Genomic DNA, 13833 nt, shown 5'->3' with positions numbered 1-13833 from the left:
TTCTGCTGAGCAACTACCTAACTAACCACAATCCACTTTTGTATGCAAATAATAAATTTTAGGGATAATTATATTCTTAGTGTTTCAACTTATCAAGAAATAATAATTGAGTGTGGCAATATGTAAAAAAATAATAAAATGGTGTTTTTAATAGATAACTTTCAAATTTCTCTTAAATTTTTATAGATACAGATAAAAGAGTAAAAATTATTGAATATGTAAAAAACTAAAATGAATTAATTAGCGATACAGCTTTAGGATAAATTTTATCTTATATAACTCTCTTTCTCTAACCTCTATTAGTCATTAAATTAGTAGTCTTAGTTTTAATCCCCAATTCATGAATTCTAATATTTATTGCGCTATAAAACTCTAATGACTTGGTAAAAATATATTTGTATATGATAAACAAGTCTATCATTTTATTATTTTTACAACACATTTTTACTACATATCTTTTATTTTTCATATCATTTAGTATATACCAATTGGAGCCAAGAGTTGTTCATGGCATAATCCTCATGCTGTAAACTCAAAGCATGGACAGATCCTCAAGTTAAGACACAAGCGGCCTCTTGCCATGGGGGTCTTTCTACTCTTTTGGATCTTTAAATTAGCTGAGTTAGCTCTTTTGGATTACACCAGAAACAGATTGTAGCAACTATTAGAACATTGCCATTGGATCAAGAGAAGAGAAAGGAGGAAGTTAGAAAGTCATAAGAGAGTATAGAAGAGAGAGGAGTTTTCTTAGAAAAACTTGCTTGAATTTTATTACCAAAGACTTCTCCTTATATAGAGTGGAGAGTCGTTAGAAACATACAAAAGTTAGTGGATATCCCACTAATCCTATCAAACAAAAGTTAGTGGATATTCCACTAAGGCTAATAATACACCACGACTATAGCGACCTAAGTTAGTGGATATTCCACTAAGGCTAATAATACACTCCACTTACTGAGTGGATAATAATTCATAATAAAGACAAACACAATAATATAGAAGAGTGGCCGACAGTTGCATGTGATCAGAAGACGTCATCGGCTAATAATACACTCTACTTACTGAGTGGATAATAATTCATAATAAAAACAAACACAATAATATAGAAGAGTGGCCGACAGTTGCATGTGATCAGAAGACGTCATCATATGAGTCATCATCCATTGGCTGGGAGTCTTACATGAGAGCTTCTTGCTGTGCTCTGGTTAAGGTAGGGTCATCCAGTGGAGTTGGAAGATCAGGAGAACAAAAATGTTCAATAGATTGTCCAGTTGATTGATGTCCATTGAAAGTGCAGACTAATGGTGTAGAGACATTAGTTGTCCTTAATTCATTCCTGTATTGCAGGGCCCGCTTTAATTCTTCTGTGATTGCTGGAGGAGCAAGATGTAAAGGTCTATCAAGTGTTCTCCAATAGTGACAGATATTTTGAGTTGCATATGTGTCTTCTGATAATCGGAGATAAGGCCTATGCAATATAAAAATGGCATGGTATTCCGAAGCTCTGGAATTGTTGTCTGAGAATAACTGGTTCTCATGAATAAGTTTAAGGAGATCTCCTGTCCAATGATATGGAGTTTTAAACCAGGTAAGGAATCTCCATGGATATGGCCCCGAGTTTGCTTCATTGTTGAAGAAGTGTAAGAGATTCATGATGGGCACTTCTATAGCATGATGACAGACTGTAGATAGGCACCATAGAAACCATAACTCACTTTCATGCTTTGGATGTTCAGGAGATAAGTGATAAATCAAACACCAAGGGTAGTCTGGAAAGAAGAAGTTGGGTTGTATTGGGAGTGAGAAGGTTTGTTGAAAAGTTGCCAAATAATGGAACATCATGTTCCGGGCAAAGTCAGCGACTTGTTTGGTTGTGAGGTTGTTGGGAAGATCTGGTGGTGAAGGAGGTTGCAGGTTGGATCTGGAAGATGAGGAAGCCATAAAGATTATGGGAAGATTTATTGTAGAGGTGAGGAGGACTATAGGCTGATTCTGAGGTTTGGAAAGTCTGGATAGGAAATCCGGGATTAGGTTTCTTATCCCTTTTATATGCTCAACCTTAAAGTCATACCTGCTGAACCATGATTTTAATCGCAATAGTTGGGGTTCAGGCAAGGTCTTCTGGTTGGATTCAAGAATCTTTGGGAAGGAAGAGTTGTCCATCCGAACCAGGAAGTGCTGTCCAATCAGGAAGAATTCAAACTTTTTTATCCCGTACTTGACCGCCAAAATTTCCTTGTAGGTCGTGTGATAATGTTTTTCTGAAGAGGAAAACTGACCCGATGCATATCCACATAATTGTTCCTTGTCGTGGAGCTTTTCTAGGAGGATGGCCCCCCATGCATAGTCAGATGCATCTGTTTGGAGAATAAGTTCTCCTAACAGCGGGATTGTAAGAGGTGGCGGATTGTGAGCCGAGCTCTTTTAATTTTTGACAATTTGTTGTTTGTTCCGCTCCCCATGGAGGAGGGTTCTTCTTGAGCATATTTGAGAGGTGGCACGTGTAACTAGACAGGTGTGGAATGGTCTCTCGAACATAATTCAGGATTCCAAGGAACTGTTGAATTTGTTTTGCTGATAAATTCTCTTCCGAAAAATTATCAAGTTCCTTTGTCAGGTAGGGACCATATGTGTACTGGCCATTCTTGAAATGCATTCCGAGAAATTCAATTTCTCGTTGGCCAATAAAGCTCTTCTTTTCAGACAGCATAATGCCATATTTTTGGATGATGGCAAGGAACTGTTGTAACAGTTGGTGATGGTCCTCTGCTATTTCTGAGAATAGAAGGATGTCGTCGATGTAGATCAAAGAAGAGTGAAGGATAGGCCCAAAAATCTCAATCATTGTCTTCTGGAATTGAGATGGGGCCGTCTTGAGCCCAAAAGGCATAACAGTCCACTGGTATTGGGCATTAGGAATACAAAATGCGGTTTTGTATCTCTCTGCAGCCAAAAGCCCGCTTTTAGGTCAAATTTGGAATAGTACTGGGCTTTTTGGATATGGACCTTGAGATTTGAGATTCGAGGGAGAGGGAATTTGTTCTCTTGAAGGAAATGGTTTAAGGGTTTGTAGTCTATGACAAGCCTCTTCTTTCCTCGGATTCTTTCAGACCTTTTTTCCACATAAAAGGCTTGGCAAGCCCATTGTGAAGTAGTTGGCTCAATTAGACCTTGCTGTAACAGTGTCAAGCATTCTGATCGGGCAAGGACTAGGTCTGTGGGAGACATTCCCATGTGTGTGGCTTTAGTAGGGTTAATGTCTTCATTAAGTTTGAAAGGGAGGCTGATATAGAAATGTGGATTTTTTCACAGAGGGAGAGGATGTTGGAAATGTGAATGAGATTCCGGACAGAACTGAAGGAATTTTTCTGTGTATGGAAGGAATGGAGGAATAGTATCATCACGGAAAATGATTTGAAGTTTGGTGTATGACTGTCTCTTGAACTTTATACCAGTTGGAAGGATTTGTAGCTTTTGAGCTTGGTGATAAACATCAAATCCTATCAGGATATCCTTGTTTGGAAGATCTGAACCAATGATGTGCGTCCATACAACGCAATCAGGAAAGAACTGAATTCCGATCTTCTGTCTTGTGATCAGAGTGGTTTTGAAGGTTTGACCATTGGCTGCCCTGAAGAACTAATCATGGGGCTTCCAATACTCTGATGGGAGAACCATTGGGTTCATCATGCTTTTTTGTGCTCCAGTGTCAAAGAAAGCTATTACTGGTACAGGCTTGGAGTATTTTGAGGATAGTATCTGTATAGGAATATATGGGACAGGAGGAGGTTTTGTAGTAAATTAAAAAGTTTCAGGAGGTGGAGAAACAAAGAAAGAAGATAGTAGGGTTGGAGAGAGAGGATATTGTATTACATCTTCCAGAATACTCTTCTGACTTTCTTCTTGCAAATCAATCATCAAGATTGGTATTTCACTATCGTCTGAGTCTGAAGAAGATTCTTGTGAGGACTCTGTGGAGTCTGAGAATTCCATTTCTAACCCAAATAAGCTTTCTGGGGTAAGATTTTCTTGCTCTGAAAGTAGAGATTCTATCTCCTCTTCAAAAGAGTCTGCAAGAGATAAAGACATGCTGACTTGTTGAATCATCTTTGCTGACTTTTCTGGATTCCTAGAATAATTTTTTGCATAATGTCCCTTCCTTTTGCAGATGAAACATCTGTCAGACTTGTACCCCTGGTTCCGTTTTTTGCGGAAGTATTTGAATCTCTTTGGGTTCTATTCCCTGAACTTCTTGTTGCTGCCGTGTATTTCTGGAAATGATGTCCAGATTTCTTCTTATGGGTTGTACAGACGCAGTTGGCGGCTTTGCACTTAATCTTGAGGTGGTTCTTGTTGCAAGCCTTTTAGACTATCAAGTCCCTTTGAGACAACCTTTTGAATAACTCTTGTTGATCACACAGTCTTTTAATGGAAGAGAGTGTGAATTGCCAGATTTCGCCAAGTGTAATAGAGGTGACTGGTCTCTTTGTAGCTGCAATCATATTGTTAACCTCAGGTTGTATTTCATCTGGCAGAGAGGTGATGAAGGTATACTTTAATGTATCGTCACCATCATGTCCTCCGATGACATAGTAGAGCTTGGACATAGCTGAATAGTGCTTTTCTATATCCTTCATTTTGAATGAACAACATTTTTGATCAAAGAACTCTTGTTTCTGCTGTCTTATGACAAGGTCATAACTTTCAAGGAACTGGTTATGGAGGATCGTTACTGCTGCTGATGGAGTTGGCAGAGTGACAAATTGAAGCCTAGTGTATTCAGGTTGGGACTGAAACCAATCTCTTAAGCTTCCGGTAAACCTTGTGACAAATTCGGCAAGGACTTTTTTGAGTGTGGCCCCTTCAAGGGTCATCTGAAGATCAATCCATGCCAAGAATTCGGAAAGCTTATCCTTCCATTTTGATGGTGGCAAGTCATCAAAAGTGAACCAAGGTCCTGTGCTAGCTGGTTTTGACCTTGGGTTTGGAGCTCCAGTGGGAGCAAAGAATGACTGAGCATCTTCATCTTCGGGTTCCACTACTTCTGGACTGGGATCAGTAGCAGAAGTGTTCATGAGAATCTCAGTGATGTCCGCCATCTCTGAATTGTCTGAAGAGGATTCTGAATCATACGGACTGATGAGAGATTGCTCTGGAAATTTGTCTTTAGAGGCTAGAGGAGGAGAGGATTTCTTTTGCTGGGTTTCTGAGTTTTTTGGGTAAAGGTGAGAGAATGTGCCAAAGGGCTGATAAAGGATTTCTTGTGGTTGTTCTGGTTGTGAAAGAAAAGGGAAAGAAGAAAAGTATGAAGGAGTAATGAGTGAGGTTGAAGGCTGGCGATATGAAAGTTGGAATTGCAGAATCGGTCTTTCCGGAGATCATTTTCAATTTGATCTATCTGCTTCTTTAGCCGGGAAATCTCCTTTTGCTTTTTCATAAAAGAGGGGGTGATCGGCTGAGGTATCCGGAGTTCTTTGTCCAGAGCTTGATACTTTGCTGTCAGGGATGAGTACAGTTGTAGGACTTCTTGTGAAAAAGTATCCAGCTTGTGATCTATGTTTTGAACCAAGTGCAGTGCTTGATCCAATTTTCCATCTATCTTCTTCAAATAAGTGTTTTGGACAATAGAATTAGATGTCTGCCAGTTGAGTACTTCTTCAGGGGGTGTCAGCGGCTCTAAGTTTCCAGAGGGTGAAATCCGTGTAGGAAGGATTTCAGATCTTTTGTTCTCTATTTTTCCCAAGGGAGGGAAATCCTCTGGTTGTAACATGAAACATTCTTGAACCAAGGGTTGTACCGCTGATACAGTTGACAGAGATGAAGTAGGTCCAAAAGTTCGTGGCGTTGTTATACCTGGCCCAACGTTTTGTACCTCCTGTACTAAAGCGGGCCGGGTTTTCGACTTATAAACCTTTGGATCCGAATCTCCGCTCGCAAGTGCGAAGGGGTTTGCCATATTTAATGTTGAGTTGTGCCATAATTTCCTTGAACTCATCATAAGAAACGTCAATGATTGTTTTTCCTTCTCTGGCAAGAAACTCAATTGCCTCATCGAACATTGGCAGTGGCTTTTTATTCTTTCTCTGGGAACCATCTGGATCCCGATCATCTGGCTTAGGATGAATCTCTGAACAAGAAGTATCCAGAGACATCTTCTTTGGATTCTTCTGTTGATGCTGAAAACAGGGTTCAACATAATTTATATCATCATGACATAGGCATTCTGGCTTGCACATTTCTGGGGCTACATCCCAGACAAAGTGTCCTCTGACTTGTGCAGCATAGATCTGGTTGCCAGATGCCTGAAAGGAGTGAATAAGGACCTTTTTCCTAGGCCGTGATACAGGTTGTATCATTGATGCTTGGAAAATTGATGGTGCCGAGGAAGATTCCTCAGTTCTTGTAAAGATCGTCTTATGATCCCATCCTTTTCTTTGAATAAAGAGGGATCCGTGGCTTGTCTTGGTTTTGATTGAGATGCTTGAAGCTTCTCATAATTTATTACCCACTCAATAGGAATTAGTTTACGTAGATCTTCGTTTCGTCGCCGAGGAGCTTGAACTATTGTAGGGGTTTGACCAGAATCAGCCATGATGTACAAAGCATCTGATAAAGCTTGAAAGTCTGGGATCTGCAAGTTAAGTGCATGATCCTGCAATCGATAAACGATCTGATGGTGAAGAGTCGCTGAGAGAGCATTTTCAACTTGACTAGCTCCCGTGATTTGGACTTGTACTTTCAAGGCAATGGATAGATAAGGATCACTCAGAGAGAGGTTAAAGTTTGGGAAGAAAGTCAAAACAACACTACCAGTGTTGAGTGTTGTGACTATTGTCCCAATCACTGCATGCTCGTACTTGAGATAACGGGTGTCCGGGCGACATACGTCTTTGTAGCAATCCCATCCTTCCATGATAGGAAAGAACAAGTCGCACTGCTCCAAGATGGAGATGAGAATAGCCTTGTTTCCGCCATTGTTCTATGAAAGAGGTGGGAATTTCTAAAGTAACATACTGCTCTTGAGAAGTAGCAGTAAGTGAACACTGAGAAAGTGAGGAGGATTGAACATATTCTTTTATGGTGAGGGGTTTTTTGTGGATGATTTGGTTAAAGGTTTTTCTGACAAAGTTCTGTTTCTTAAATATGTTGTAAGGGTTGATGATAGGTACTAGAGTATCTTCTATCTGTACGTTATCAGGGATATGGGAGATCTCAACAAGGTGGTCTATCTTGTTGGATATGGTTTTCTTACAGGAAGGAGATAATTGAAGGGTAGAAGTATGAGAGGTAATCTCGGTTGACATGGTGTTTAGGGTTTCTCTTCTTCTATCACCAAGGCTCTGATACCAATTGGAGCCAAGAGCTGTTCATGGCATAATCCTCATGCTGTAAACTCAAAGCATGGACAGATCCTCAAGTTAAGACACGAGCGGAGGTGTAAATCAAGTGTAAGAATGTATGCTTCCGGAAGTGAGAAGTCTCATATTTAAATATTTTTCTCTATAATAAGTAGATTTTATCTTTAAAACGAGCTTAAAGGGTTGACTATCTATGTTATATAATCCACGATATATTGATAATTATTTTTGGAATATCTCCTCCTCAATATAAAAATAAATAAATTTTAATTATTAAATTAATTTACTTAAGCAAGTCAAACAAAAATAAAGTTGCAGCACAGGGGACTCAACCCTTTTCCGAGTCATACACATTAATGGCTTAGTCAATTTTTGAGTTGGCTATCAGATGAAATTTATTGTATCATTTAATAGACACAGAATCAAGTTGCTAGCTCTTCTCTGTTTAACGCTAGTAGAAACCCATCCGTCCACCCTCCAACCATACAATGCGACTGCCATGTTTTATCTGATTTCTGATATTGTCATCAATTAATCAAGACAAAGCCATTTAGATTAATTTGTGATTTATTATAAATGCGGTGCAGATAGGATTAGGGTTAGGGCTACTACTGTCTTTACCCGGATGCTTCAAAAGATAGACCCTGGCATAGAAAATTGATTTATGGAAAGAAAGACGAGCAATATTTAAAAATATGTGTTTACAACTATAATTTTCAAAAGATAATTATTGAATTATAGTTGAACTATGAGGGTCATGTTTTCTAACTATAATAATTGAGGGATTATTTATGGCAGCTGAGACACAATTTAAAAACTTAAACTAGCAAAAAATGGTGAATAAGTAAAAATTTTACTTTTTCTTATTTTAGTATTTTATATTTAATTATAAATTAAAAAATAAAATATATGAGTTTTATATATTTTAAAATGAAAATAATCTAACACTTTCCAGAAGTCGTAAGATATCAAAATATAATTTTGTCAGCAATATAGTAGTAATTCCTGCATAATTTGATTTATTCCATTGTACTTTCCCTTTTGCTTTTACTGGCTTTGTAAATAAATTCGTTTTTTGGTGTTTGATTGATGATAAAAAAAAAGTTTTTAATTAAAAAAAAATTGTAGAAAAGAATAAAAAATTTAAAAATAAAAATAAAGATTTGCCAGCCATATCATCTTCTTCAGGTTGCTAAAGAAAAAGAAAAATAGATAAAAACAAGTATATATTTATTGAGTAAAGGGAGAAACGTAACACCTGCAAAACATTTTATTTCTCTATTTTACGTCCAATATATCAAAACATTATTTCTCTATTAATAAATAATTATTTTGTAAACAATATTGTTCTATAACAAAATAATAAAGAGATATATATGATACAATATGAGATAAAATTATCTAACTATTCCTTTTAGTTTGTACTTAATCTTTAAACAAAAGGATAATATCATAATATTATTTTATGTTTATTTTAAAATAAAAACGTAAATTTTAAATTAAATATTTAAATATTTTTATAAGTTTGGAATGTCCATAGGATGAAGCCTAAACGATTAATATATATTATTAAAATTTAAGGATAAGAATAAGAGAGGAGCCCAAGTTAACCCAAGAAACTTGGACTTTCTGGTGCATTATATTTATGGTATACTTTTCTGAATGCTGTATTGATGGTGGCTCCAACTACTTGCTTTATTTGGATGCCTTGACATTTCATAGAACTATTTTCTCATGCAGATTTTTGCTGCCTTCCAATGTTATTATAATAATAATAATAACAATGATGAGGATGAAATTCGGAAGTCCTACTTGGTTCATTAAAGGTGAACTCCTACCAACAGAAGGACTTCTGTGTTGCTATAAATGATTGCAAAATGCTCGTATTATCTCATAAGTGCTTGCAACATGCGAACTCTGATTCCTTCATCTCCATCAACACTCCTGTCTTGTTTCTTTCTTTCCTTTCTCGTTCTCGCGCATGGAAGATTTCTTTTACGAGATGCTCTGAATAACTACTATTATCAGCTTAATCTCCCAGGAGTCCTTGGCCCTGAAAGCCTCGCTTTTGATTGTAATGGCAATGGTCCATATGCTGGTGTTTCGGATGGTAGGATTCTTAGATGGCAAGGACAGGGAAAAGGTTGGGTTGAGTTTGCTATCACCTCTGCTAACAGGTATTATACACACACACACAGAATTCATTCTCGTTCTCCTCCTCCTCCTCATTCTTTTCTTGCTTTATTGCCTTTGTTTTTGCTTTTCAATTACCTTCCCGCTCCAGAACTAAACCTCGAGTTGAAGTCTCTGAGTCTCGCATCCTAGGCAGATCTGCATGAAATTACAAGAAAATATTTGTTTTTCGAGAGTCGGACCAGATAACAACAAAAGTAGAATACCTCTACTGCATCCCTACCGAAAAAGAAGAAAGAATACCGTAATTTTACTTTATTGTATTTTGTTTACAGAGTATTCATAATTACATTGCAGGAAAAGTAGAATACCCATATTTAAATTAAATTCTCTAAATGGATGATTGCTATTTTCTGGACCAAACCCGCCAAGTTCAACGTCGTACATATAGTATATTTAATAAAATAATATTAAAAAAGTTAATAGATGAAGTTTGGATTACATATGGCAATCGATCTCCTTTTGTTATCAGAACGTATAGTAAGCAGTAGTTAAATACATTCATGAATTTTTTTATTTTATTTTTTTAAAATTTGTGTGGCTGATCTGGCGCAAAAAAAATAGTCCACCACTGCATGGTGTTGCTTATCAAAGTTCACTTAAAATGCAGAGGGACAGAGTTTAATGCATGCCAGTGACTATTTATGTTTCATTTATGCCCTATCAGATTTTTTTGTTTTGACTTGGTTACAAATCCAAATTTCCAAGTTTCTGAGATTGAAGCAGTCAAAGATTAAGATCATATTTGACTTGCATTGAACATTAAAATTGAATCCATAATTTAAGCAAATGCTTCTTAGAAATATTATTTATTTAATATTTGTATAAGTAATATTGTTGTTTTATAAACTGTTGTTGGGTTAAAGCCAAAAGTTGTATGATTCCTCAGGTTACATTAATGATCAGCTAAATAATCGTAAATTTGTACTGTGATAATATTTAGGAACAGGAAGCTATGTGATGGATCAGAAAACACAGACCTCGAGCCAATTTGTGGGAGACCATTAGGACTGAAATTTCATCCAGCAACTTGTGATCTGTACGTCGCAGATGCATACTTTGGACTGTTGAAAGTAGGACCAAACGGAGGTGTTGCTACCCGACTTGCTACTTCTGCTGAAGGGGTTCCCTTAAAGTTCACTAATGATTTAGACATTGATCCCAACAGTGGAGTTGTCTATTTTACAGATAGCAGCGTCCACTATGAAAGGAGGTACACTTTTTATTTCCAACCTTATCTGTCTCTCTGTCCTATATATTTTTCAATCCTGTCAAACTTGCGAAATCTCAGTTCCAAAAGTCCCTGAGTAATGAATGACGATAAGGAAATTACTGTAGGTGATTCATATAGTCAATATTCACCAGTCACTGTCATGTCTGGTTTTGACTTTTGGTCTTGTAATGTTTTATACTTTTAACTAAATTATTATTACCAACAGCTTGAAAAATATTATAATTATATGTAGGTTGTTCATGGAAGCAATTTCGAAAGCAGACAGGACTGGAAGGTTGTTGAAATATGATCTAACTACCAAGAAAGTGAGTGTACTGTATAGGGGCTTGGCATTTCCAAATGGGGTGGTTTTATCCAAGGACAACTCTTACCTTCTGCTAGTCGAGTCAATGAATTTCCAAGTCTTAAAATTCCCACTTTCCAGCTATGGAGTTGGAGTCCCACATGTTTTTGCAAGTCTTGACAGGTTCCCTGATAACATCAGGAGGAACGACAATGGAGATTTCTGGGTTGCATTGAATACGGCAAGAGGGAAGCTTCAAGGAGCCGTAGAGGATCCTGTGGGTATTAGATTTAATGAATATGGGAGAGTTGTGCAGGTTGTGAATGGTAATGGTGGTGACACTCTTGATTCTGTTAGTGAAATTGAGGAACATGATGGAAGGTTGTGGTTTGGGTCTCCTACGCAACCTTATGTGGGTACCTTGAAAAATTAGTTTCTCCAAACTAATATAGCTCTGGGGAAGCAGAGAGTTCTTGTCAGAACAATTAGTTCTTACTCATTTAGTGTGCTTAAGTTCGATAAGCAGCCTGGAGTTTCGGTTAAACCTTCTTTGTTCTTATTTGTTTTGCTAAGTTAATTATAAGTTTTCAAGAAGTTGTGCATAATTGTTCTTTCTTTTTATTTTGCAAAGTAATGTGTTTTTGAAAAATATTGATGCAATTGTTATATCTACTATGATATGATATGCTTATTGTGTAATCCTCAGTTTATTAAATTTTCATTAATAAAAAAAATAAAATTATTTGATGCAATACTTAGTTAAAGTCTATTAAAAAAATTTATTTAATAATAAAAATAATAAAATATAAAGAATATATTTACACAATGAAATAGTTCACAAACTAATATGGAATTCATTTATAAATTATATTTATTCCATTAAATTTACTTTATTCAAAACCCAAAAATTTTAAATTTATAAATAAATTTTATAAATTTATAAATTTGAACTAAATATAATATAAATCTACTCAATCTATTTATTTTTATTTTGTGATTTATCATTTTCTTTTTATCATTGTCTCACAAATTATTAAAAGAAAAAAAATAAGGATAACATTCAATGGGGAGAATTAGTATATGCTATGGCTTCAAACTAAAAAATAAGAAAATTTATTTATTTTGTGAATTTGCATTTGGGCCCAATAAAATGAAGATATTAAAAGAAGGGGCCCATGGCACTATGATCATCCTGCAAGGGGATAATGAAGATGAACCATCAGAAGAAGCAGAGAGAAGGGCGGACCAGACAATCTCCAAACCCACAATCATGTCTGGTGTCTACATTGACTGGGCCTCTTGGCTTCTTTTCTTTTCTTAAGGAATTCGGGCTGTCCAAAAAGAATAATAACATGACAGGAATAATCTTGACATGGCAATGAAAATGAAGAGACAACTTCTCAGGAACAGTGCACATCGATGGGTGTGCATGGCCATTGGTCAGGAACCTGCTCTCCCAACTGGCAAGGCAAATCCTATGCACTTGCAGAAACAAACTTTCGAGATTTCTCTCCTTTTAATGGTCCTATTCAAATATTCTAATAGCAAATATAACATTAAAAAAAAAAAGCGTATTTATTATTAATTCGATCTAAAATTGAAAAATAAAAAGAAACATAAACATTTAAATTGTTTCCGCAAAGCAATGCCGTGTTTCGTGGAACATCTATAAAGCATGCATGACACTTAGTTTCACTAAACAGGTAATATGCATATTTGCATATGGAGATTTTAGTTATTTAATTGTTTTAACATTTTATATTTAAAGTTAATATAATTTTTTTTTTAATTTATATTCTATAATATTATTAATTTTTTAATATATTTTATTATTTAATATTTTCACATATATTATATATAAGTGTTTAATCGTTGTTATAAAATAAAATCTAAATATTAATTAAGTTAAATAAAAAATAAAAAATATTCAAAAAATATAAAAATAAAATTTAAATATTTATCAGATTGAATTAAATAATCAAATCATATGTTATATAAAGTTAATATAACGTCAATAGCTGTAAAAGTTTATGTTTTATTAGTGAGATAAAAATATTCATATGTATAGTTAATTTTTAATATATAAAATTTTTATTTTGATATATGAGATTTAAACTTATGTATAATTGTATGAATTTTTTTATTAATTTATCAATTAATAAATTATATTTTTTATCCAACACTAATTTTAATTGTAAGAAATAATATATTAATAATCTAATTTTTTTTGATATGTATGTTTAATTTTTTGATAGTTGTTTTCCATGTGAAATATTATTTTGATACATTTACTTTCATACTTTAATATGAAAATGGTTCTAATACTTTTGCCTATGGTCAAATTTTCATTGTTGGATATTAAAAGAAAAGTAGTGATAATTGATTACCGGTACCAATTTTTTTATTTAAATTGAATTTATGAACTTGAGTGCGTTTACTTTCTTTTCAAGTCGAGATAAAAAAATAAAATTATAATGACACAAAATTAGGAAAGAAATTAAGAAACTAATCCTACGTTTGAGATTTTTTTTTTCTTTATTTTATTTTTCACGCTCTTAGTTTACCTTTTATTTAATTTTTCTCTCAAAATGAATAGAAAATATAAAATGGGAAATAATGGTTATCTTCCTTTCTTTCCTATTTTTCTTTATTTTCCAAATATCAAAAATATAGTTTCCTCTCTTATTTACCTCCAATAGGAGCAAATGACAAATCTTAAGTAGATTAATGAATTATTTTAGTTTATCCTGGTGAAATAAATACGA

At 35.0% G+C, this 13833-nt stretch overlaps 1 protein-coding gene across 1 annotated transcript; it reads left to right on the top strand.

Moving 5' to 3' along the window:
- The first annotated feature begins 9191 nt into the window (after window positions 1-9191).
- LOC8264529 (protein STRICTOSIDINE SYNTHASE-LIKE 10) lies at window positions 9192-11673 on the top strand. The gene is made up of 3 exons (XM_015716501.3): window positions 9192-9535; window positions 10495-10764; window positions 11018-11673. The coding sequence occupies exons 1-3, from the start codon at window positions 9225-9227 to the stop codon at window positions 11499-11501; spliced, it is 1065 nt and encodes a 354-aa protein (XP_015571987.1). The 5' UTR covers window positions 9192-9224; the 3' UTR covers window positions 11502-11673.
- The last annotated feature ends 2160 nt before the right edge of the window (window positions 11674-13833 follow it).

The sequence above is a fragment of the Ricinus communis genome, chromosome 4 (assembly GCF_019578655.1).
Source record: "Ricinus communis isolate WT05 ecotype wild-type chromosome 4, ASM1957865v1, whole genome shotgun sequence".
Taxonomy (NCBI): Eukaryota; Viridiplantae; Streptophyta; class Magnoliopsida; order Malpighiales; family Euphorbiaceae; genus Ricinus; species Ricinus communis.
The sequence above is the reverse complement of the archived record's forward strand: the minus strand, read 5'-3'. Positions and strand labels throughout refer to the sequence as shown.

Bases quoted from the DNA above. Each gene is read 5' to 3' on its own strand.
- LOC8264529 (XM_015716501.3), top strand. From the start codon at position 9,225: ATGATTGCAAAATGCTCGTATTATCTCATAAGTGCTTGCAACATGCGA. The intron at 9,536-10,494 runs GTATTATACACA...GATAATATTTAG, and splicing joins GCTATCACCTCTGCTAACAG to GAACAGGAAGCTATGTGATG. The intron at 10,765-11,017 runs GTACACTTTTTA...AATTATATGTAG, and splicing joins AGCGTCCACTATGAAAGGAG to GTTGTTCATGGAAGCAATTT.